The sequence below is a fragment of the Mixophyes fleayi genome, chromosome 11 (genome assembly GCF_038048845.1).
Source record: "Mixophyes fleayi isolate aMixFle1 chromosome 11, aMixFle1.hap1, whole genome shotgun sequence".
NCBI classification, from domain to species: Eukaryota; Metazoa; Chordata; class Amphibia; order Anura; family Limnodynastidae; genus Mixophyes; species Mixophyes fleayi.
In genome coordinates this window covers 12,483,822-12,507,115 of record NC_134412.1, presented here as the reverse complement: position 1 = coordinate 12,507,115, position 23,294 = coordinate 12,483,822, and the positions used below count along the sequence as shown (strand labels likewise).

At 37.7% G+C, this 23,294-nt stretch overlaps 2 protein-coding genes across 3 annotated transcripts; one reads left to right on the top strand and one right to left on the bottom strand.

Moving 5' to 3' along the window:
• Positions 1-3,282: 3,282 nt before the first annotated feature.
• Positions 3,283-10,761, bottom strand: LOC142107908 (chemerin-like receptor 1). Of its 2 annotated transcripts, none has more exons than XM_075191566.1 (2): positions 10,552-10,761; positions 3,283-4,800 (listed from the first exon to the last, which is right to left on the bottom strand). In XM_075191566.1, the coding sequence occupies exon 2, from the start codon at positions 4,766-4,768 to the stop codon at positions 3,776-3,778; it is 993 nt and encodes a 330-aa protein (XP_075047667.1). In that variant the 5' UTR covers positions 4,769-4,800; positions 10,552-10,761; the 3' UTR covers positions 3,283-3,775. The 2 variants fall into 2 exon arrangements, with proteins under 2 accessions (XP_075047667.1, XP_075047666.1); XM_075191565.1 differs by lacking the exon at positions 10,552-10,761 and adding an exon at positions 6,642-7,013.
• A 7,138-nt stretch (positions 10,762-17,899) lies between these two features.
• LOC142108031 (C3a anaphylatoxin chemotactic receptor-like) lies at positions 17,900-22,339 on the top strand. The gene is made up of 2 exons (XM_075191721.1): positions 17,900-17,966; positions 20,427-22,339. Exons 1-2 carry the CDS (start codon positions 17,908-17,910, stop codon positions 21,325-21,327), a joined length of 960 nt encoding a protein of 319 aa, XP_075047822.1. The 5' UTR covers positions 17,900-17,907; the 3' UTR covers positions 21,328-22,339.
• Positions 22,340-23,294: the final 955 nt, after the last annotated feature.

The following is a 23,294-nucleotide window of genomic DNA, read 5'->3' as shown; positions in this document are numbered from 1 at the left end:
GGGGGTTTGTGGTTATATTAGACAAGGAAAATTATATAGCAGAAATAGAAAGACAATTAAAAAAGAAGAGACCACATAGAACAAATTAAAAATTGGCCCTACCCCTAATTATAAAGGAAGTTTCCATAATTGAATTAAAAAAATATGTCATTATTGATGAACCAACCACACCTTTCATATATATTTTGTTGAAGATTCATAAGAGTATTACAAACCCTCCAGGTAGACCCATAATTTTGGGGGTAAATGGAATAACTACAAACTTATCATCTTTTTATTAATTTCCATTTACAGTTGCTAGAAGTTCAAAATCCATCTTATTTGAAAGATACCAATGATATCCTCAATATATTGGATGTTATGAAGTGGCAAGATGATTACCATCTGGCTACAATATAAGAAACCTCATTATACACAATTATTGAACATCAAAAGAAAACAGCTGTAGACTATTTCTTACATAACACCGAACTCTGAAAAGGTTTGAAACAATTGCTACAGGAAGGAATAATGTATATCCTAGCAAATAATTATTTTTGTTTTAATGAGAATTATTATATCCAGTGAACAGGCACAGCAATGGGCACCAGGTTTGTCCTGAGTTATGCTACCATACTTATGGGTTACGGTATATTTGGGATTTCAACCCATTATGGGCAAACCTGGTGTCATGGTATAGATATATTGATGACGTGCTGTTCATCTGGAGGGGAGATAGGGAAAAATTTGCATATCATATTAGTCAAACATCAGTAATTTTAAATTATATGTCAACAAGGGATGATTACACATTATAGGCCTGATTAAGCAAGGTACGCATACTGAGCGCAACCTGCATTTGTTTTAAAACACACAGAATTCAGGCATACGCACACCTAAACTCAACAAGGAGTGGATCTGAAGATATATGCGTTGATGAATTCGGGTGTAGGTCTGCTCAGCTCTATTACACATGACACTACACTATACATCTAATACCTTTGTGGAATATAAATTTGCATAAGAATGCACAGAACAAGAAATCAATTAATGTCACTGGTTAATAATATGGGCATTGGTGTTAAAAAAAGTTTTTAAAAAGTTTTTTTAATATTTGTTTTACATTGAAATACATTTATTAGGATGTTCTTAATGTCTACTGAACATATAATAAATTTTAACAGTTGTTTTTGATTGTAAAAGCATGCTATAGCATACATCCATGACTTTCCTCACTAGTAAGAGATGCGTCAGAAAAAGAAGAACCTTGCTTGAATTGGACGCAGCTGCGTGGTCTCGGGTTTGGCGCGTCCGTACTGTACAGTGAACCTCTCTTCTCCACCCAGACACTCCTCGAGATCTTAGGCAATAGTATCTTTTGCGTACAAAGATGGAGCGGGCATGGCTGCACTTACTTACGTATGTTCCTCCCTGAAATTGTAAGCTGTAGTTAGTGTCCTTTGCACACCAAGATGAATTGAATGTTGTGGCATTTAGTTGCGTATGGACCAGTTCTGGCTGGAAGAAGAGTCCACCGAAACTCTGCATCAAAACGAAGACCTCCAGAATGTTTATGTTAGGTCTGGCTAAACACATCTGGAATATATAAAAGGGGAAGGAAACCCATTCTGTTTTGGCCCATTTCATCGATAAACATAAATGTTCTTAAACATTTTTGATCAATTTCTGGGGAATTCAATTAATATAAAGTAATTGGAAACATCAACTTGCAAGGGCAGAAATATCATGGATTTATAAATTAAATAGTCTATTTCCTAATAGTTTTAATAAAGAATTTGAAGTTAAATTGTCCCTCACATAGAAAATACTTAGGGGAACCACATTATCTCAAATGTAAAAATAAATTTCTTAACATTTAATGTGTGATTTAATTGTTCATCTTATATATGTTGTAAACACTTCTTACTTATATTGTAGGTATAGAAAAATACACCTTCAGTTATAATGTCATTATATGTACCATTGTTTGCATTTGTATGACTAATGAAGCCTTTCTGAGTCTTTTTTAGAAACTTTTTAGAAAAAACAGTCAGTATTTAACTTATGTGCAAAACAGAATACTAATTATCACCCCTTGCATTGTAACATGGTTTTGTGCAGGAGACTGAAATAAGAAGTTTCTTAAGTTAAGATCCTTAATGAATCAGGCCCCTAGTGCATAAAACGGGTCACATCTACTTTACATTTTTAGGAACTGTCCCTCTAACAATGGCCTGTGCAACCTTTTGAGGGATTTTGGATCCAGATGGAAATATTTGTATATGTGTGGAAAAAGTATAAAAGCTAATTCCTGCCAACTGCTGTCTTACTTACATCCTCATTTGTATATTTAATAAATCATGAGACCAAAAGCACACTGGGACTATCTTTATTAAATTGTGTTACCGTTGTACAATTTAATGTTTGCATTATGTTGGCTGAATTTTGCCTATAAATGCACTTTCCCATATAAGCATATATATTAAAAGTGTAGATCAAGGACATAAATTCAAATATCTCACACATATATCTCATATATCTTATCCAATGAAAAAAAAAATCTCACAACCCTGATCTTACTTACTTACTAACTGATACTTCTCCATATAAACAGGTTCATTCAACCTTAAATAGGTGCTTAACATCATCATCATCATTTATTTATATAGCACCAACATATTCCGTAGCTTTTTAAATCATAAATCATGATTGTTAGAGCTCTGTCTGTGACCTCTCTTGTGTTTCCATAGGCAGACTGGATTTTGTCATTGCAAATGTATTAAAAATGATGGGAATATTTTTGAAAACTAGTGCAAAGGAAAATTGTACGTATTATAACCATAATGAATGATTCATAACTCACTCAATAAATATGATTACTAATAAAATCTGTGTATACATACTAGTATGCCTGACTTATGTCTGGCACAAATTATGCGCTTTCTGACCTGGACACATCTTGACATATGTTTGTCTCTACATACCTACGTAAGTACACTTTATATGCATAGTTTTTTCTGCGTTCATTTGGAGCACAAATGCAAACTCTAAAGGGGTTGAATGTAATTCACACCTCAATCAAAAGTGTAAATTGCATCCCGTAATTTACATAGGACTTAGAATACTATGCAAATTAGAGAGTCTCACGGACTCCCGGAAGATTGTGGCAATCTCCCTAATTCTGCCTACTTCCTAGTGAAGTGGGCAGAATTAGATCCAAACGCCACGATTCCTGGTGGCCCCACCACCAGGAATCACGGGGGGGGGGGGGGGGGCGGGAAAGTTTGCATCATTACGTCATGGGGACGGGTCCAAAATGACACAATTTTGGAGCCCCGTCCCCATCACACCCACCTTGCCCCAGCAGACTCCCGGAAAACAAAGTTCAATAGTTGGTAAGTATTCTTGTAAAGCGGTGTACATGATACACTTAAGTGTAAAGTAATCAATGTTAAAAAAAACTGTGTGCTTCTACCCCCAAACAGCACTAGGGTTTACATTGCTAGGCTTGCCCACTACCTCCCTCGTTCCACCTCTCTAAGCATAGAAAGTTGGAGGAGGGAGATCCGTCTCAGTCTGAGAGCAAACTGGGATGGATCCTTGACTTTGCGCTTACAAGTTGGACTCTAATTGAGGCCCTAAATGAGGACAAATATTTGCAGAATTGAGAATTATCAGATGTTTTGCAATTAAAAGGATATAAAGAGTACAATGAACCCCACGTACTGTATTAATAGAACTACTTGAACCATTTCAAATGAATGCATTCTATCTCCTACATATCTTTTCCTTCTGGTTACAAAGGATTTTTGAAAAAAATGGAACGTATGGAGAAAACTTTTTTAAAATCTGGACAAATAAAGGCATAGAGTAAAGGGTTGATACAATTATTGACAGAGATCAGGGTCATTGCAATTGGTAGACCTATTTCAATACCTCCATCCAGGTGATTTTCCATAGATGAAGACAATTCCAGAAAGGAGAACACATGATAAGGTAACCAGCAAATGGCAAAACAAATCTGAATTGAAAATATTAATTTTAAGCTTGTTGTATATTTGGAGGATTGCTTCCTGTGGTAAAGCAAGGCAGTAACGATAATACAGGAACATATTATCATGAAAGGGATTACGAAACCTGCTGTGAATGCAATAATTACTATGACCTGATGTTGAAATCTACCCACGTCACTAAGTCCTCTCATTACATGCTCATCAAAGCTGTAGAGGCATTTGGTTGTGCCATGACAATCATATGTACGCCTAAAAATAAAATAAGGTACAGTGACACAGAGAGCAAGGATACAAACAACAAGGACTTCTAGAGAAGCCAAGCGGGGCTTCCTGTGGAAATTGTAACGAATGGGAAACTTTACAACAATGCAATAGTCTATACTGAACAAAGTGAGAATAAAGGCACCAAAAAACATATTAAGATGTAAAATAAAACTGTTCAACCTACACATAAAATTACCAAATGGCCAATGAGTGCCGGACGCAAAGTAGACAATGTTCAACGGGAGGAATAAGGAGAAGATAAAACCTGAGATGAACAAATGAAGGTATAAAATTGAACGGTATGTCTTCTCCATCCTGAAGACTTTGATCCAGATGACAAATCCATTTGCTATTGCTCCCAGTAAAAATGTCAATGTATAAATTACAGTGGAGAAAACATTAATGAAATGTTCAACACAGTCATCTTCTATATCGGTTTGGTCACAATGTTTTCCCCAGAAATTGCTGACATTGAAACTAGAAATTGAGTCAACAGAGGATCTATTCTCCATTTTCTTGGCAAGAAGAAGTAAATTGTAGATCACTACAAAAAGAGAAAATTATACTGTTATTTTATATACAAAATAAAGTCATCACTGATAAAAAAAATATATTGTAATATGATATAGAAAGGGGATTTAATAAATAAAATCAGCATTCAGTTTCTGCTAGGACCTGAAGTACCACATAGAAAAAAAAAAAAAAAAGTCAAACAACATCTAAAAATGTAACTTAATTTAATTAAATACTCCCAAAACCATCTTTCATCACTCTATTAAATTTTATAATTCCAAAGAGACCCTCTTGTCACCTGGACAGTAATATTAGAATATATAAAATCTAAGAAGTTCATTATTCAGTAAGGGTCGTTTACAACTGTGAAAAGTTCTAAAAGCTCAACATAGTCTTTTGTGATGTCGTGCTTGGTCTTTTGGCCAAATGGATTTTCAGGTCAAGATGGCAGAGATTGCGAGGGTGAAACAGTTTGCGCCACCTTATCAGAGGAGTTGTCCGTGTCAGGAGCGTTTGCTGAGAATGGATCATGCGCATAAGTGCTCCTAATTTTGCACCTACACATGGATTTGTTTTGCAGGAAGAGAATATTTAAATTACAAAAAGTGGAGGGGAAGGTGCATATAGTGGGAGTGCTCTGCTTTTGCTGAAAGGTGCACAGTCTATGACTCTCTAGCAAAGTACTTGACTTTACCAACTTCTCTAAGGTGCTAGAGTTCGGGTCTCATTCCATTCCTATTATTGGTTGCACATCTGCGAAAAGCACATGTAATAAACACGTTATTTATATTATTCTTTTATCCACTGTAAAAGTCCGTGCTGATGATTAGCAGCAGCACAAATCTTATCCTTGCCCACTTTCCTAGAATGTCTGGGAGACTCCTGAATACCGGGTAGGTCTCCCGGACTCCTGGGAGAGTAGGCATCCTGCCTCCATGGTGCCATTCACGGTGAATCACGTCACTTTGACCCCACCCCCATGACAAAGTATGCTTTGCGTAGGTTGGGGTCAAAATGACACAATTCATTGCCCCCCACCTCCGGCATCCTCACACTTCACAAGTAAATATTTGATATTTATGACAAATCTTTGCACCAAGGGCAAACCTCTAATTGTGTCGCAATTATCTATACACCTAGCCAAATGTACTTAATAATTGTACACGTCTGACGATCGCCTGCACCCATTTTCTCACATTACTTCTCTGTAAGTTGTAAGTGTAAGACATACATGCCCACTTCCCCAGAATGCCAATCTCCCGCTCCCTGCCCACTTCCTAGTGAAGTAGGCAGGTCGGGAACCTCTATGACGTTATTCGCAATGAATCTCATCATTTTGACCCTGCCCCCTGCGGCAAAGTGACGCATTCCAGCCGTTGCATTGCAGGGGTAGGGCCAAAATGACGCAATTCTCCTTCCATCCCTACACTTCAACTCCCCTCCGGGACCTCCCATAGGGGAGGTATAAAAACTTGGTGTATGATGAGGCTGAATCTGCATATTGCAGTATTCATTTGTATCTTTGGTGTGCACTAGTAGTAAGGAAATGTGTATTTAAAACAAAAAAAAGATTACGTGCAACTGTACATGAGCCCCAAAGATCTTAAACAAGTGAGAAATAGCAAAATTTATTTATATTTTATTATTATTTTTCCCTACCATATAGCATATTTCATCATTATCTGTGTAAGCAACTTATTAATCCTGCATGTTGCTTTTTGACTTTATTTAATGCCTATCTTCATAAAGATATCTAGTTAAAATTTACTAAACACTTTTATCCATATACAATAGACCGAATTATACAAACATGTATAAACCTATAGAATAACCCACACATATGCTGCACTATATAAAATCATGAAATCTTACCTCACAGTTCCTGGAACTTGGGTGGATGTTAGTACAGTGTGGGAAGGAATTCCTGAGGTTTTTTCACTGGGTGCCTTTACTTGAGAACTCGATACCTTCAGTTTCACAAAGTTCACAGGAGTCACTTCTATAGTTGTCATTCAGTTTTAAAGGCTATCATATCTTGTATAATACTGTTTGTGTTCGGTTAAGTCAGTGGAGCTTAAGTTTGTATTCTTCTCTTGATCAAGTTCATTGTGTTACAGGATGTATTACTTCCTCATTCTATCTGTACATTACACAGATGTAGAAATACAAGGTCCTAAAGGCTGCTGTATCTTGTCCAAATTCCTATCGATGTGTGAAGCAACAGCTGTTCTGCTGGCTCTCATCCAAGATAAAGACCAATGACTAATGTAGTTACTATAGATGTGTAGCTATGGTTCATTTACAATCTAAAAACACCAATGCCACATTGTCCACCCAGTGCATAAAACGGGTCACATCTACATTACAAATTTTAGGAACAGTCCTAATTCCCCAACTTCTGTCTTACTTAGAACCTCATTTGTATATTTAATAAATCATGAGACTAAAAGCACACTGGGACAATCTTTATTTCATTGTGTTACCATTGTACGATGTAATATTTGTATTAAATTGGCTGAATGTTGCCTATAAAGTGCACTTTCCCATATAAGTATATATATTGAAAGTATAAGTTAAGGACCATAAAATGCACAGCGTGGAAGTTCCCCTCGACTCACACCATACCGTAGCATAACATCTTCTACAATCCCCAATAAAGACACGGACACCAAATTAACGTTGGACTAACTAATAGAATTTATTACAATTAATTATAAATTTAACGTTGGAATGAATTATAAATTTAAGCTAAAGAGGACTGTAAGGCGGACAAGAGCAGGGCAGTCAGCCACAGCAAAACAAATAACGGTGGAAAGGTCAGACCATAGTACCACCAACCCAGGATCATACCTTATCTATTGGCCGGTGCTAAAATCTGTCCAATGGCAAGACTACACCCCCTTTAAACCGCCAGTATAAACCTGAAAATACCGGCCGAGGGTCCTCCTCACAGGCGGACCAACCATACGATGACACCACAAACAAAGGGGTGTAGTGACCTATGACAAGATCAACCGAGCACCATATGCAGAGTTACCGACTGCACTGCTCTCCTACCCTAACTAAAAATAACCTGCAACCAACAAAAAAAATCTCACAATCCTGATCTTATTTACTAATACTTCTCCATATAAACAAATGCATTCAACCTTGAATAGCTGCTTGACATCACAAATCATCATTGTTACAGCTCTGTATATGACCTCTCCAGTGTTTCCATAGGTAGACTCTGATTTTGTCATCATAAATGTATTAAAAAGTATAGAAATATTTACAAAAACTAATGCAAAGGAAAAATGTACCCATTATAAGCAGAAATATATGAATCATAACCTACTCAATAAATATGATTACTAATAAAATGTGCACAAATTCTGGGACTGTGCATACACACTTATATGCCTGATGTATGTTTGCCACAAATTATATGCATTCTGACTTGGACATATCTCCAAACACGCTTGTCTCTACATACCTACGTAAGAACACTTTATATAAATAGTTTTTTTCTGCGTTCATTTGGAGCACAAATGCGTTCAACTCTAAGGGCCTGTATGAGCTGGATGCAATTCACACCTAAATCATCAGTATAAATTGCATCCTGTAATTTATATAGGATTAGGATACTAAGCAAATTGCACAAACGCCTCTTTATCTGTATTATGGGTCGTTTTACATGATATACTTAAGTGCATCCATCGCAGCAGCCCTTTAAGACAGATAAATCAACCAATATATAGGGTGTCACCCTTGACTCCTCTCTCTCTTTTGCCCCCCACATTCATTTCCTTGCCCAAGCCTGTCGCTTCCAACTACGCAACATCGCCCGCATCCGTCCCTTTCTCTCTCAGGAGGCCACCAAAACCATCATACACGCACTCATCATCTCCCGCCTGGATTACTGCAACCTCCTCCTCACCGGCCTCCCCCACTCTCGTCTCTCCCCCCTCCGCTCTATACTCAACGCGGCTGCAAGACTCATCTACCTCTCACGCCGCTCCTCCTCTGCCTCCCCTCTCTGCCTTGCCCTTCACTGGCTCCCCTTCCCCTACAGAATTCTTTTCAAACTCCTCACCACCACTTACAAGGCGCTCTCCCACTCTACTGCCCCTTATATCTCCAACCTCCTCTCCATTCACACTCCCGCCCGCTCCCTGTGCTCGGCCAATGACCGTCGCCTCTCCTCCACTCTGATCACCTCTTCCCATTCCAGAATCCAGGACTTTTCCTGTGCAGCCCCCCTTCACTGGAATGACCTCCCTCGCTCCATCCACCTCTCTCCCACTCTGTGCTCCTTTAAACGTGCACTCAAAACTCACCTCTTTCTCAAAGCCTACCACCATTCACGTAACCCCTATCTCCTCCGCTCATTCTCCCCTCTCTCCCATTGCCTCAACCGGCTCCTCTTGTGCCTGGTCTGTCAATTCTCCCTTAGGATGTAAGCTCGAATGAGCAAGGCCCTCTTCCCTCCTGTCTCCTTACCCGTTCTTCTGCTCCGTGTCTATTGCATCTGCCTGCCTGGAGTTTCTGAAGTATTGGTACTTTTTGTTTATTGTTCTGTACTGTTATACCCTGTATAGTCTACTGTTTGTACTATGTGCGGCGCTGTGGAAACCTTGTGGCGCCTAACAAATAAATGATAATAATAATAATGTAAAAAACAAACAAATGCGTGTTTCTCCCCCCCAAACAGCACTAGGGTTGATTAATCTGCAGGCGGGGGGGGGGTTGCAACGCAATTTTTTTCTTAAATTTAATTTAATTGTTTTCTTTTTTAAATACTGCAAGGTCTGTGTTCATGGTCACCATCATCAGCACAGAACTTGCACCAGGAGAAAACACCTGCAAAAGAGATACATCTCCTAGAGACCTTTTCTGAGGCTGCTCCAAACTCAATATAGCACATAAAGAGCGTGGACACGCCTTTACATTGCTAGGCTCGCCCAACCTCCCCTGTCTCTCTAAGCCTTGAGAGGTGTGAGATCTGTCTCAGTTTGAGGGAAAACTGGGGAGGATTCTTGGCTGGTGGACATGAGCAGTATCCGAAATTGTTTTTTTTTTTCACTTACAAGTTGAACTCCACATGAGGCCAATTATGTGCAGAATTGAATATTATCAGATGTTTTGCTGAACATTTAAATAAGTGTAAAAGGAAAAATTAACCCAACTTACAATATTAATAGAACTACTTCAACCATTTCAAATAAAAGCATTCTATCTCCTACATATCTTTTCCTTCTGGTTACAAAGGATTTTAGGAAAAAATTGACCGCATGGAAAAAAACTTTTGAAAAATGTGGGCAAATAAAGGCATAGAGTACAGGGTTGATACAACTATTGAAAGAGGTCAAGGTCATTGCAATTGGTAGACCTATTTCAATACCTCCATCCAGGTGATTTTCCATAGTAGTAGATGAAGACAATTTCAAGGAGAACACATTATAAGGAAAACAGCAAATGGCAAAACATATCTGAATTGAAAATATTCATTTTAAGCTTGAGATATGTTTGGAGGATTGCTTCCTGTGGTAAAGCAAGGCAGTAACCATAATACAGGAACATATTATCATGAAATGTATTACTTTGTATCTTTGTTTAATGCCTATCTGCAGTTCATGCTATTAGAGCTTTGTTAACAGTGTCTTTCAAGAAGATCTCAAGTAAAAATTTACTAAACTCTTTTATCCACATACAGTAGACAATTAGACAAACATTTATAAAACTGTATTATAACCCACACATATACTGCACTACTATATAAAATCATGAAATGTTACTTAACAATTTCTGGAACTTGGTGGATGTCAGAAAAGTGTCTGAAGGAATTCCTGCGTTTTCTTGTCACTGAGTCCTGTTATGTGAGTACTCGATCCCTTCAGTTCTACAAGCCTACAGGAGCCACTTCTACAATTGTCCTTCAGTTTTAAAGGTTATCATATCTTGTATAACGGTGTTTGTATTTGGGTAAATCGATGGAGCTTACGTTTGTATTCTTCTCTTGATCAACTTCATTGTGTAACAGGATGTATTCTTCATCGTGACTGTACATTCTAAAGATGTAGAAGTGCAAGGTCTTAAAGACTGCCGTATATTGTCCAAATTCCTTACCATGTGTGATGCAACAGCTCTTCAGCTGACTCTCATCCAAGATTAAGAGCAATGATCAATGTAGTTACTATAGATGTGTAGCTATGGTTTATTTACAATCTAAACAAGAGGGACCTCACGGTACATTTAATTAAACACCAATGTCTTGTTGTCCACCTAGTGCATAAAAAGGGTCACATAACATTGCAATTTTAGGAACTGTCCCTCTAAAAATGCCCTGTGCAGCTTTTTGATGACTTTTGGAATCAGATGGAAAAATGTATAGTGGAAAAAGTGAAAACATTAATTACTGCCATCTGCTGTCTTACTTAGAGCCTTGTACATATATTTAATAAATCATGAGACTAAAAGCACATTCGGACTATTTTTATTTATTTTGCCTATAAATGCATTTTCCCATAAAAGTATATATATTGAACGTGTAGATCATGGACGATTCTCCCTTACCTGGGCATACAAGGCAACTAAGCAGCTGTTAACCAGGAACACTCTCTTACATGCATTTAAATATCTCAGATATATCTCAAATATCTCATCCCACATTACAAAATCGTATTGCTTCTTCCTCTTAAGGTGCACAGGAGGCAGACACCAGAATCCTGATATTACTTAGTTACTGACACTTCTCCAGTAACCTTGAATAGGGGCTTGACATCCCAAATCATTGTTGTTACAGCTCTGTATATGACCTCTCCTGTGTTTCCATAGGCAGACTCGGATTTTGTCATTACACATTTTGTATGGGAATATTTATGAAAATTAGTGCAAAGGAAAAACGTACATATTATAACCTGAAATGCATGAATCATAAATCACTCAATATATATGATTGCTAATAAATCCTGCAGAAAATAATTCTGCCTTTTATCATAAAACATGACTGAAAGAAAATGACTTCAACAGTATTTATTAGGAGGAGGTGCAGATACAAGTCCTTGTAAAACAGTGACCCAATTGCCCAATATTGTGTCTTATACAAACATTTAGGTCTTGGTAGGTTGTTCGTGCAATTCTCAGACTCTATGGGCCTGAGTCGTTAAGTAAAGTAAAGCATAAAAAAGGAGTAACTTTGCACCTGGGCAAAACCATGTTGCATTGGGAGGGGTGGTAAATTTAAAATGTGGTGACAGATTTATAGTTGGGTAGAGCATGTCCTAGATCAACCTTAAATTTCAGTGTAAAAATAAAGCTTTCAAGTATTCGTGTGCTACATGGAAAAACAGCCAGTATTTAACTTATATGCAAAATAATAAACTAATTTGCACCCCTTGCCCTATAACATGGTTTGTCCCAGGGGGACATTTATTCATTTTATTGCCTTACTTTCCTTAATGACTCAAGGCCCTACATCTTTACCATACTGATCCAGACACAACAATTTCAGCTATTACAATGAATTAGGATAATATTCTGAGTTTTACTTATTGCAAATACCTTGTACCCGTATCCCAAATTGTAATATATATTATTTTTCAAAGTGGTCACAAAAGATTGCATTGTGTTTACTAGATTTAAACATAATTTTGGCAATTAATTCAATTTTTTTTTCAATTCTTGATTTTAATCCCTTAATGCATGGAGTCCTACCTGTCCTTCTGATACCAGATGAGGATGGGTCAGAGTTTTCTATTGTCTTCCTCTGGTGCCAGCCTGGGCAGAATTATGAATAAAGGGGTTATTTTCATTATAACAGGGAGACCAAGAGCATGAGGCCACCTGCCAGCAACACCAGGCTGGTTATCATAAGGATGTTGTCTACATCAGGGGGAAAGGGCACAAAAAAACAGTGTGCCCAGCATCTGGAAGCTACCAGCCCCAACTTAAAGTTGCTCAGGCTCTCAGGAGTGGGGTAATTAAAAGGATTGGGAACACTGAATTGGCAACTTTGCCAGCCTAGTAGTCACACTAAGGACTAAGGCTCCTGACATTCCCTAAGACTCCAACCTAAATATAAAAATAAAGATTAATTAAGCATCACACTCCTCCAAACAATCATACACCACTTTATTAAATAAATAATACGATATTTCTTTTTCCTCAACCCTTAGGGCTAGATTCACTAAGCTGTTGGTTTGAAAAAGTGGGGATGTTGCCTATAGCAACCAATCAGATTCTAGCTATCATTTTGTAGAAGGTACTAAATAAATAAAAGCTAGAATCTGATTGGTTGCTATAGGCAAGATCCCCACTTTTTCAAACCCGCAGCTTAGTAAATCTAGCCCTTAGAGTCTAAATCGAGGGGGAAAAAATCATGAATTTTTTTTATTGAAAAACATGCTTACTGCATGAGACAAATGTAAAATGATTGAAGCTGGGATTCCCCTTAGGTGTCAGCCAATTGCTAGCGAACGCCAAATATTGTACTGGGATCACATTTGTACATTTATGTGCCTACTCAACGCAAAAATACTGCATATGCTAATGAAACACCTCACAAAGTATTAGAAACCTTTATTAAATCCTAACATCACTATCCAAAGGTATAATATGTAAAGTCAGCTACAGTTGTACCTGCCCCTGGTGAAGGTAAAGGCCACAATTGTGAATTAGTCACCGATTTACAGTAGTTCTTAAACCCAGAGATGATCTATCAGACATTCCCTATCAATAATGCTGACCTTACATTGTACAATGATGGCAGTGGCTCAGGAATGAAGACGGATGTTTAAGGGATGGGTATGCTATTGTCACTGACTCGTATATCAAAGAAAGAGCTAGTTTACGCTATGCAATATCTGCGCAGGTGACAGAACTTGTTGCCCTCTTAAAAGCCTCTAGTTGTGGCAAGAGTAAATTTTCAAACGTGTACACAGGTTGTATATGATTATGTCAGTATCCAGAAGGTGAAAAAATGTCTAACATCATCTTCATCGCGATCACTATATATAGCACCACCAATTCCGCAGCACCCATTTCTGACAAATTGAATTTATACAAATAAAAAAATCTCAACATTTTGAAATGTTATGGTTGTTGTTGATCTGTTCAGTAACTGAATAGAGGCTTATCTTTGCACACTAGCAAAGAAGCTGTTAAAGGAATTTTTAAGTAGATTTGGAATTCCTGCCATAATTAACTCTGTCCAAGGAACACACTTTACTGGGTAAGTCATGCAAAGGCTTTAAACATCAAGCAATAATTTCACACTCCCACTCACCATCAAATGTGAAAGTAAACAGAGGAAATGCCATAGTGAAGAACAAAAATGCCAAAATATTCTCGACTGGCCTTAAATGGATGAATGCTTTACTTTTAGCACTAATGGGCATGAGATACACTCCCTCTATAGTTCAGAACTATCCCCTCATGAAATACTTATGTGGAGTGTGGTGTCTTTACCCATATCAAGCACACCCAACAATATATCTCTCATACTAACAGAATAATATCTGCTGGAATGTTGTCTAAGACTAATGAGAATGACGTCTTGTAACTCCAAACAGGTGCAGTCTGCCCAGCCATGATACCCTAGAGAGGCATATAAAGGCTGCATCCTGGACATTGGGTCTGAAAGGCACTCGAACCACATCGGAGAGAACCGTACCTGATATTGCGGACAACAGATTCTGCAGTAAAGTGTCAAAGGAAGTCTTCATGGATACATACCTCCTACTGCAAATAAGTCTAAATAACGGGTCTAGAAACAAATTCTTCAAAACCAAAGCTTGTTTTATATCAAATGACACTTCCTTCTGCTGTGTAGTGTTCAACTGAAACAATGCATTTTGGCTTTCTACTTCTTATCGTCTACATTTAAATGCTCTCTCCTATACCAGCTATTTGGATTGGCAAGACGTGGCTCAACACAGCTAAACATAATGCAATACTACTAATACAACCTGTTGGGTGTGTGCACTCCTATACTCTGACATCAGATCTTGTATCAAGGAGTTTTCACAACATAATTTTGTCAGTTTGGTAAAAGAGACCAAGAAGCCAAGAAGTTTGGTAAAGAATCGAGTCCAATTGAAAATGATATAGCTTTTATTCTCTCCCAAAGTGCTCATGCGTGTCAAGAGTTCAGGAACCGGCTACCATGGTAGAAGTAATTTTGACTTTACCATATGATGGACATATAATGACAACATAGACTAGGTGAAAATGGAGAAGCACACAGTAAATGGTACCGCCTGGGCAAACATGTAGTCATACCTTTTCAAAATTTGGTTCAACCTAGCTTCCATTTCTCTTGACCATTTAGAAACACTGGCCCTAGAGAGTTTCCCTCTCCAACTTTCTTTTTCTGCGGAAATAAAGCTTATAAATTATTTGCAGCAGAATGAGGAGGTGGAGTAAAAAATTTTTTGGACATGTAAACCCAGCTATGATAATGCCATCAGGCCCTCTTAGAAACTTTTGAAGAAAAAAAAATAATAATAGGCAATACTGAACCAGCAGGTTGTGTACTTTTTCCCAATATATAATGTATACTTGACTACTGCGCACATATATTAACTTTCAAAATTTTTAGACAAGGTAAAAAATGAAATTAGTGATGGCTATGTTGTTAATGCATTGTGACACCTGAGGATCTGTCTATACCTGGGCTGGGCTGGGTTGTGTCTCTTGAGCAGAACTGGAGACTATGTGCATAAAGGTAAGTGGTTTGATTAGGTTCCTTTGCATGGAATAGAGAGAACTGGTACATATGACACTGGAGACTTGCAAGTAGTGAAGAATAGCAAGACAGTGGTCAGATTTGACAAAGGAGACCAGACCGGGACTGGAATGCTAGACCAGACTGAAATCGGTATGCTGGACCTGACTGGAACCGTATTGCTGGACCAGACTAGGACCAAGTTGTGGACTGCACTGTCTGGGCAGAAATAGCTTAGAAGACTGCAGACTGCTGGGAACCATGTTGGCGTCTGAAGAATAAACGTTGCACCGGCAACAGGTAAGGTCTCCAGAAAGTCCTTTTATACTAACTGCTATCCCCTGATTGGAAGCTGCAGTCAGCTGAGCTGAAGCAGTACTCTGACTGGCTGAGGGAGAGCAGGTGACTGAAACCAAGATGGCAGTGCCCATTTACTAATTTTGGGGGGATATCTGGAGTGGAGACAGACTGGGCAGCATCCTGCAGAGAGACCTGAGACCAGCAGAGCTTGTGGACTGCAGGGTCAGCTTAGAAAGACAGCAAAGGGTTAAGTAACAGGACCTTAGAGCCTGGTGTGTGACAGCATGCAAATAAGACAAGTAGGGATTCCCTAGTTCTGTGCATTGAACATGGCCAAACAAGTCTTATCCCCTCCACAAAGCCCAGGTCTGAAATATCCCTCACTTTTTATATTTTTCCTTAACCTCACAATAGTGAAATTTATTGGGGTTGACTTACCCAAATCGTTATTTGTGGTGTTTGTAAATGTGCATTATAAGCTCAGACTAAAATGACAATTGAATAAAAAGCTTTAAAAAGAGGAAATGCACAGGAGACAGACAAATGAGGAGCTGTGCTGTGTCCTGCAGGAGGCAGGCAAGAGACATTGAAGACCCAAAATTGTTGCAAGTTGAAAGCAGATAGCTGGTCTGTTCCTTAAGAGTTAGATTATGTTAGAAGGAGCTCAGGACAGTCCTGAATTACAGAGTAGCAGGACTGCTTCACATATTTTAATATTTCGTTAATTTTGTTCTTGAATACGTTATACAACATTATTTTAATGCATATCAATAACATTGGCTATAAGTTTTATTCATTTGATTTCTGGAGAGCCCTATTCACACATCATTTCTTTCTTTAGTATGTATCTAGCAATCATTATGTGTGGGTGCACCACTCCTAGGCTGACTGGTTATACAATGGAGATATAAAATTCCTTACTATAGCTTTTGACCAATCCTCTAGGAGTCTTGGGATGTACCTGGCGCGGTATGTATACCTTTTTTGAAAAAGGTTAATTATGCAGTGTGTTAATGTAGCTGATGAAAGCACATTTGTGTCTGAGTTTTCCTGGTGAAGAATCTTATGTTGCCCCTTGCAAGCTTGCAAAAATATTAATATCTTTGACCATTTCTTAAATTTCCCTAATAGGTAGCAATACGATGGCATTTTATTCTGTGATACTTGTATTCTTTAACACTGTAGAACACACACGCGCACACACACACATGCACACACAAACACACACACTTTGTAGGGTTTTTTTCAGTTTCAATATCTCCATATCTAATCGCCCCATGAGTCACACCATTGGATTAGATTCCAAACCCATGTGAGTATATCATTATCACAACGAACTGAAGTTTAGTAACATTGAGTTAGATGTGATATCTAGAAGACATAGATGACACAAAAGGATGTGTAATGGGGTGATTTCTTCGATGAGGATATAATCTGCCGCAGTAACAATATTCTATGGTAAGAGACAAATAATATTTAATTGGTAACCACTTTTTGGAATGGGATCTGGATTACCACGCCTGCCATCTGTGGTTTTAATTTCAGATGAGTCTGGATATTATGTAACATGTGGAAAATACATTTGAAACAGTATAATTTGATAATTTTTGGCCACCAGCATATATTAGACTCTACTTCAGGAACGTCTAAAGACTTCAGGATTCCCAGTGTATCCAGCGTGTGTAATTATTCTTCTACTATTAAGATATTAAGACTGTCTTTCCTTTTATATTCCCCTGGATTATTCAGGTAAGAAGAAATATGCTTTTACATATTTATTCTTATGCTCCAAATTTACATGAGACTAATATTAATGGTGTTTCACATGTTGCCGGTATAAGCCTGATATGTAATATGATATCCGATATCTGATATATATATATTTGATATCTGATATATATTTAGGCAAAGCAGCGTATTGCATTTATAAAATAGGTCTAGCAGAATGCAATGATTCTGGTTGTTTGTTTTTTATATTGTTTCTTTAAATAAAAGTGGATGTCATTTACTAAGTTTTTACAGAACATTTTAGTAACAAGATTTTTTTTTATTTTTTTATATTTTTATGGTTATTTGTTATTTTAAAAATGCTTGTTAAACTTATATTGTTGTATCTGTAGGGAAAAAGTCAACATGGAATTTCATGATTCAAATCAGACCTTATTTAAGGGGATACAGGATTTTGGGTTCCAGTAAGTTTATTTATTTATGCATCAATACCTATTTCTCTTTGTACAACTATTAGACACATTTAGATTCATGCATCACAGAGCAATGGTTTTCACCCATTCCATGTAGCACACAGCTGAGCATATGGGCAGCACAGTGGCTCAGTGCTTAGCACTTCAGCCTCAGAGCACTGAGGTCATGAGTACCCAACCATGGCCTTATCAGTGTGGAGTTTGTATGTTCTCCCCCTGTTTGCATAGGGTTTCCTCTGGGTGCTCCGGTTTCCTCCCACACTCCAAAAAACATACTGGTAGCTTAATTGTCTGCTATTAAATTGTCCTTAGTCTCTCTCGGTCTGTGTATGTTAGGACTCTGCAAACTGAATTTCAAATACCAAAGATCATTTATGAACTACAAAAGTAGAAAACCACAGTGTAAATGATCTTTTGGGACATCAGCTGCCTACTTGGGAGTTATTACGGAGAAGCACATGGATCAGTTGGCCCTTTTCTAGCCAAACAAGACCAGGAATTTGCCAGCACCTCAGAGATGCTGGAAATTAAATGTTTGGCTCAATACATCTAATGCCATTTGCACATCTGTGAAAAGCCGTGAATTTCAAGTGCATTTAATTAAATTTCCTAAAAATCTTTAAACACACAAAAGTATAACAAATAATAAACAGTCCTGATTTCCTCTCAGTAAATGAGGCTAAATGCAATCATTAAATTCCTAAAGCAGTTTAACCTGTTTTCAATCTCCCAAACCTATATAGATCTAAACAACCCCCTAAATTAAAAGTTAGTTTTCTTTTTATAAAACCATGTTTTTAAAAAATACACGTGGCCGGAAAACTGTTTGGGATTTGTATGGTGCTGACATACTGCCCACAATGATTGAAATGTTAATAACTTTAGCTATGTTGCCAGGGGCGCATGCAGGATTTTTTTTTTGGGAGGGGGGGGGTGTTTCCCCCACCCAAAAAAACACCCCAAAAAAAAACATGCGAGAGAGCTGCGCTCCGTTTCGGCAGCACTGTACTATACAGCAGCCGCGGCGCTGTTCCGCGGCGGTTCTGTATACAACACAGCACCGCTGTGGACGCTTCCTTGACAGCGCCATGGCTGCTATGTGGGGCACTTCGTTAGCGTAAGGGAGGGGTTTTTGGAGACCCAGAACCCCCCTGCGTGCGCCCCCTGGTTGCTCATCATCAATATGTCCTTTAAGGTCAAAGCTTTGCTTGCCATAAAATGATAATTCCTCTTTAATTCTGATTTTCTCATATTTTTTTATATCTGCAACATATACTGTGAATATTATTATGTTTAAAACTTGAAAGCACAATTGAGTTACCCATTCCTAATTGAACAATTGGCATGCTAGGGTTGCTAACTAATTTGTTAGAAAACAAGTGTTGTGTTTGCCAGGTTGGCTATGTGGTTGATGTGTGCATACTTGTGTGCATTGAAAGCACAATTGAGTTACCCATTCCTAATTGAACAATTGGCATGCTAGGATTGCTGGTCGTGTTTTTTGCTTAGGGATGGTGGTTTTGCCCTCATTATACTCCATTGTCCATCAATTCATGGTATACATACATTTTTTGGCATCTGAAGTTGAGGTTGTAAAACTTATTTTAACGTAGGTCAGAGATGACTTGTTATGTAGCAAGAGATAGAAAGATTATTATACCAATAAATCTGCAATTATTTGAAATAATTTAGTGCAAGTGAAAATGTCTGATCACTTGTTGCACTTTTGCAATTTGTTAGAAAACAAGTGTTGTGTTTGCCAGGTTGGCTATGTGGTAGATGTGTGTATGTTTGTGTGTATTGGGTATAAAATTTCCTGGTTTTCTATTCTGTTGTACCATTGTGCATTGTGCTTCATGCATCCTGAGATATTTAAAATATCACAAGTGATTGTTCTGGTCATGGTAATATAGTAAAATATTTTTTAAATTAATTTAAATTCCTCTCACCAAAGCTGTAGCTTCAGAAGTATATTTATTTTCAGACTACTTGAAGTCCTACACAATCTGTTTCTTCCCTCTTCTCTGTAGCTAATATTACAGAGAAACTGTCAGCAAAAGAAAGAATACATAGAGTAAGTGAGAGAGGAGAAAAAGGACAAAAAAGGATTTTTACAGTGATGGGTAAACAATATGCATCATGTAAATGATGGAAAGTAATAATGTTTGGGTTACTTTGCTATCATCATCATCACTATTTATTTATATAGCGCCACTGATTCCGCAGCGCTGTACAGAGAACTCACTCACATCAGTCCCTGCCCCATTGGAGCTTACAGACTAAATTCCCTAATACACACACACACACACAGAGACTAGGGTCAATTTTGATAGCAGCTAATTAACCTACCAGTATGGTTTTCGAGCCATGATACATTTTTCACTTTAAGTCAAAGACAGAACACACTGAGTAATTATTAATAACATTGTTTGTTCTCAAATCTGCTTTCAGGGGAATATCCAATATGGACTTTAACCTCTCAGACAATCAGTTTGTCTTTAAGTGGACTCGAGATGATGGATACAGAAGTAGTTACCAAATTATTATATTTGAACTATTGATATACATTCTCTACAGTATCACTTTTGTCTTGGGAATCCCAGGGAACGGTTTAGTTATCTGGATTGCTGGATTCAAGATGAAAACGATCAGTGCTGTGTGGTTCCTAAACCTGGCCATAGCTGACTTCATATGCTGCACATCTATCCCTTTGTTATTTTTGGGTATAACAGCAGAATCTTTTACTTTTTATGCGGTTATCTTTATTATATTGACTATAACAATGTGTACTAGTGTCTGTTTTTTAACCGCCATGAGTATTGACCGCTGTGTATCAGTAATGTGGCCATTTTGGTCCAAAACTTATAGATCACCCAAATGTATCCGCATCATTTCAGCAATTATTTGGGTAGTGAGTTTTATCTTATCTCTTCCTGATCTGTTTGTTTATTTTGATATGTTGAAATTACCTTTCAGATATGAAGTCCTCAGATTTCTCACCATGTTTATTATCCCTTTCACCACCATACTAATGTGTTATTATACCATTTTTTTAAAACTTAAAAAAGCTAAAAGACCAAACAGGTCTAAGCGACCCTATAAGATCATCACTGCAGTTGTGATCTGTTTCTTTATCTGTTGGTTTCCATATTACATTAGTCCATTTGTTCCAATTTATGAAACATTTTCTTTCTGTCTGGCTTCCTTCAACAGTTGCATTAATCCTGTTCTCTATGTCTTTATATGCCAAGAATTTAAAGAGAATTTAATTGATTCAATACCACCCAGACTTAGAAGAGCAATACATAAGTTTTCTAATCAGACTTGTAGAGGAAAAGAGAATGACTTTTAAGCTACAGACAATATAAGGGAGATTCAATTCAACGCGATTTGCCTCCGGAATATATATGCCTGTGAAGACACTCAGAGGTGACGTCCTGCCTGAAATGTCTCCTTACTAGCATCTTACTAAAAAGTGTAGATATTTATTTATCTGTATATTAACTAACATACTGATAAATAAATATCTACACTTTTTAGTAAGATGCAATTAAATAGGCTTTCTTTAAGACTCACTGTTGTTTAATGATCTGCTTACTCCTCTACAGTCTATCTGTCACATTGTCAGGGCCATGCTTGGGAATGAAGAGCTCCTCCTTTTCTGCCCCAGGACAAGCCCCTACCCCCGAAATCCAAGAAGATGCGTTGCCAGAGCCTGGCTGACAACTTTTAGTCTAGTAGAAAAATTCAAAGTCCCCAGGTGGTTCCCTCACTAGAGGAGGAATGATCAAGTTATGGAGGGGGCATGTCTAGACTGTTAGACTGTTCTCCATCCTTCTTCTTCTCCATTTTCACAGTATAAAAATTTCTCACATCCACCCACAATCCAGGCAATGCCCCTGGAAATGTAATAATATAATAGTACTTGTTATGAATAAGGTCATTATTTTTGCACAAACTGCATCATTTATCAGGTAAGAAAATGGGTTATCCAGGCTTGAGCAATAAACTGAAAACTTAATTTCCCATTTATTATGCAAGAGAAAGGTAATCAAACTATAGCAAGAACACATTATTAGCACATTACCATTGTTAGCTTTACTTAATAATGGAAAACAATCATATTCCATCAAACTTTCATAAGGTCACATTATAATACTTCCCCATTTGTGCCCTATGTCATATAGCAATATCCATTATCCTCCCTTTTCACCACCACCTTTTCCATACTGCACATATGCTATTCTTTCTACATCTAGGTGATTATTGTAATCTATACTTAAGCTATGACCTTCCTTTAATATATTTCTGTGTCTCTATTTTGATATTTTTGTACAATATACAATGTATTATCTAAATGTCTTTTGCCATATAAACCCTGAAATAAGTAAAAAGTTTCCATATGATTTCAATATTATGTAATAAATTATGTTACTTCTATTTTTTTCTTTCTAAAATTACTTTAAAGCAACAATTCCATGAATAAAATAGATGGATTTTTTTAAAACATAAATCGCTGTCAGACCCATTCCTCTTTATACTCCAACCCATTGTCAACACTAGTGATCACCCTCAACATCCACACACACTCTCCGCACCCCTTGCACTATTCACATCCTCATTCTTGAATGACATAGACACATTATACATTCATACTTCTGCTCAATCAACATTGTGGGAAGTATGTCCTACGAATTACTCTAGACTCTATCCGCCGTGACAGTGTCACTTGTTAATATTACCAGCACTGGGCCCTTGGAACTTGTATTTAGAGGTTTTCTAGCAATTAAACACACTGAAGAGAATACCAGCAATGTCTTCAGGGCTGCCTTCAGAAATTGTGGGGCCCAGTACAAATGAAACATGAAGCCCCACTCCCCCTCCTCATTGACTTCCATCTCCCCAGGTCCGTCGGTTGTAGAGGTGTAGCATGGAGCCATGACAATTGGAACAAGCACATGCTATGCCTCTCCAGTACTGCAGTGCTCTAGGGGGCGAGTCATGACCAGAATGTATGGGCAAGTTGAAGTGAAAAAAAACTTATTCTCTGAGAAACATCAGCCAAAAGAAGATAATGTTCAATTACATGAAGATTAATGGTTGGTGTCTGCTATTTGTACCACCAGCTGATTCTCACTATCCTTTAAGTCTATGGAGAGAGAGTAAGTAATGCAGAGGATGAGGGCTAAAGGACGAGGCTGTTGGTGGACTGTGTTATTTTCTTCTACCTGTTCTTGCAGCTAGGGTGCAAACTTTTTCTTAGAAGGGTAACATATACTTTAGATATTACAAACGCTGATAACTAGTTTACTTTATTTA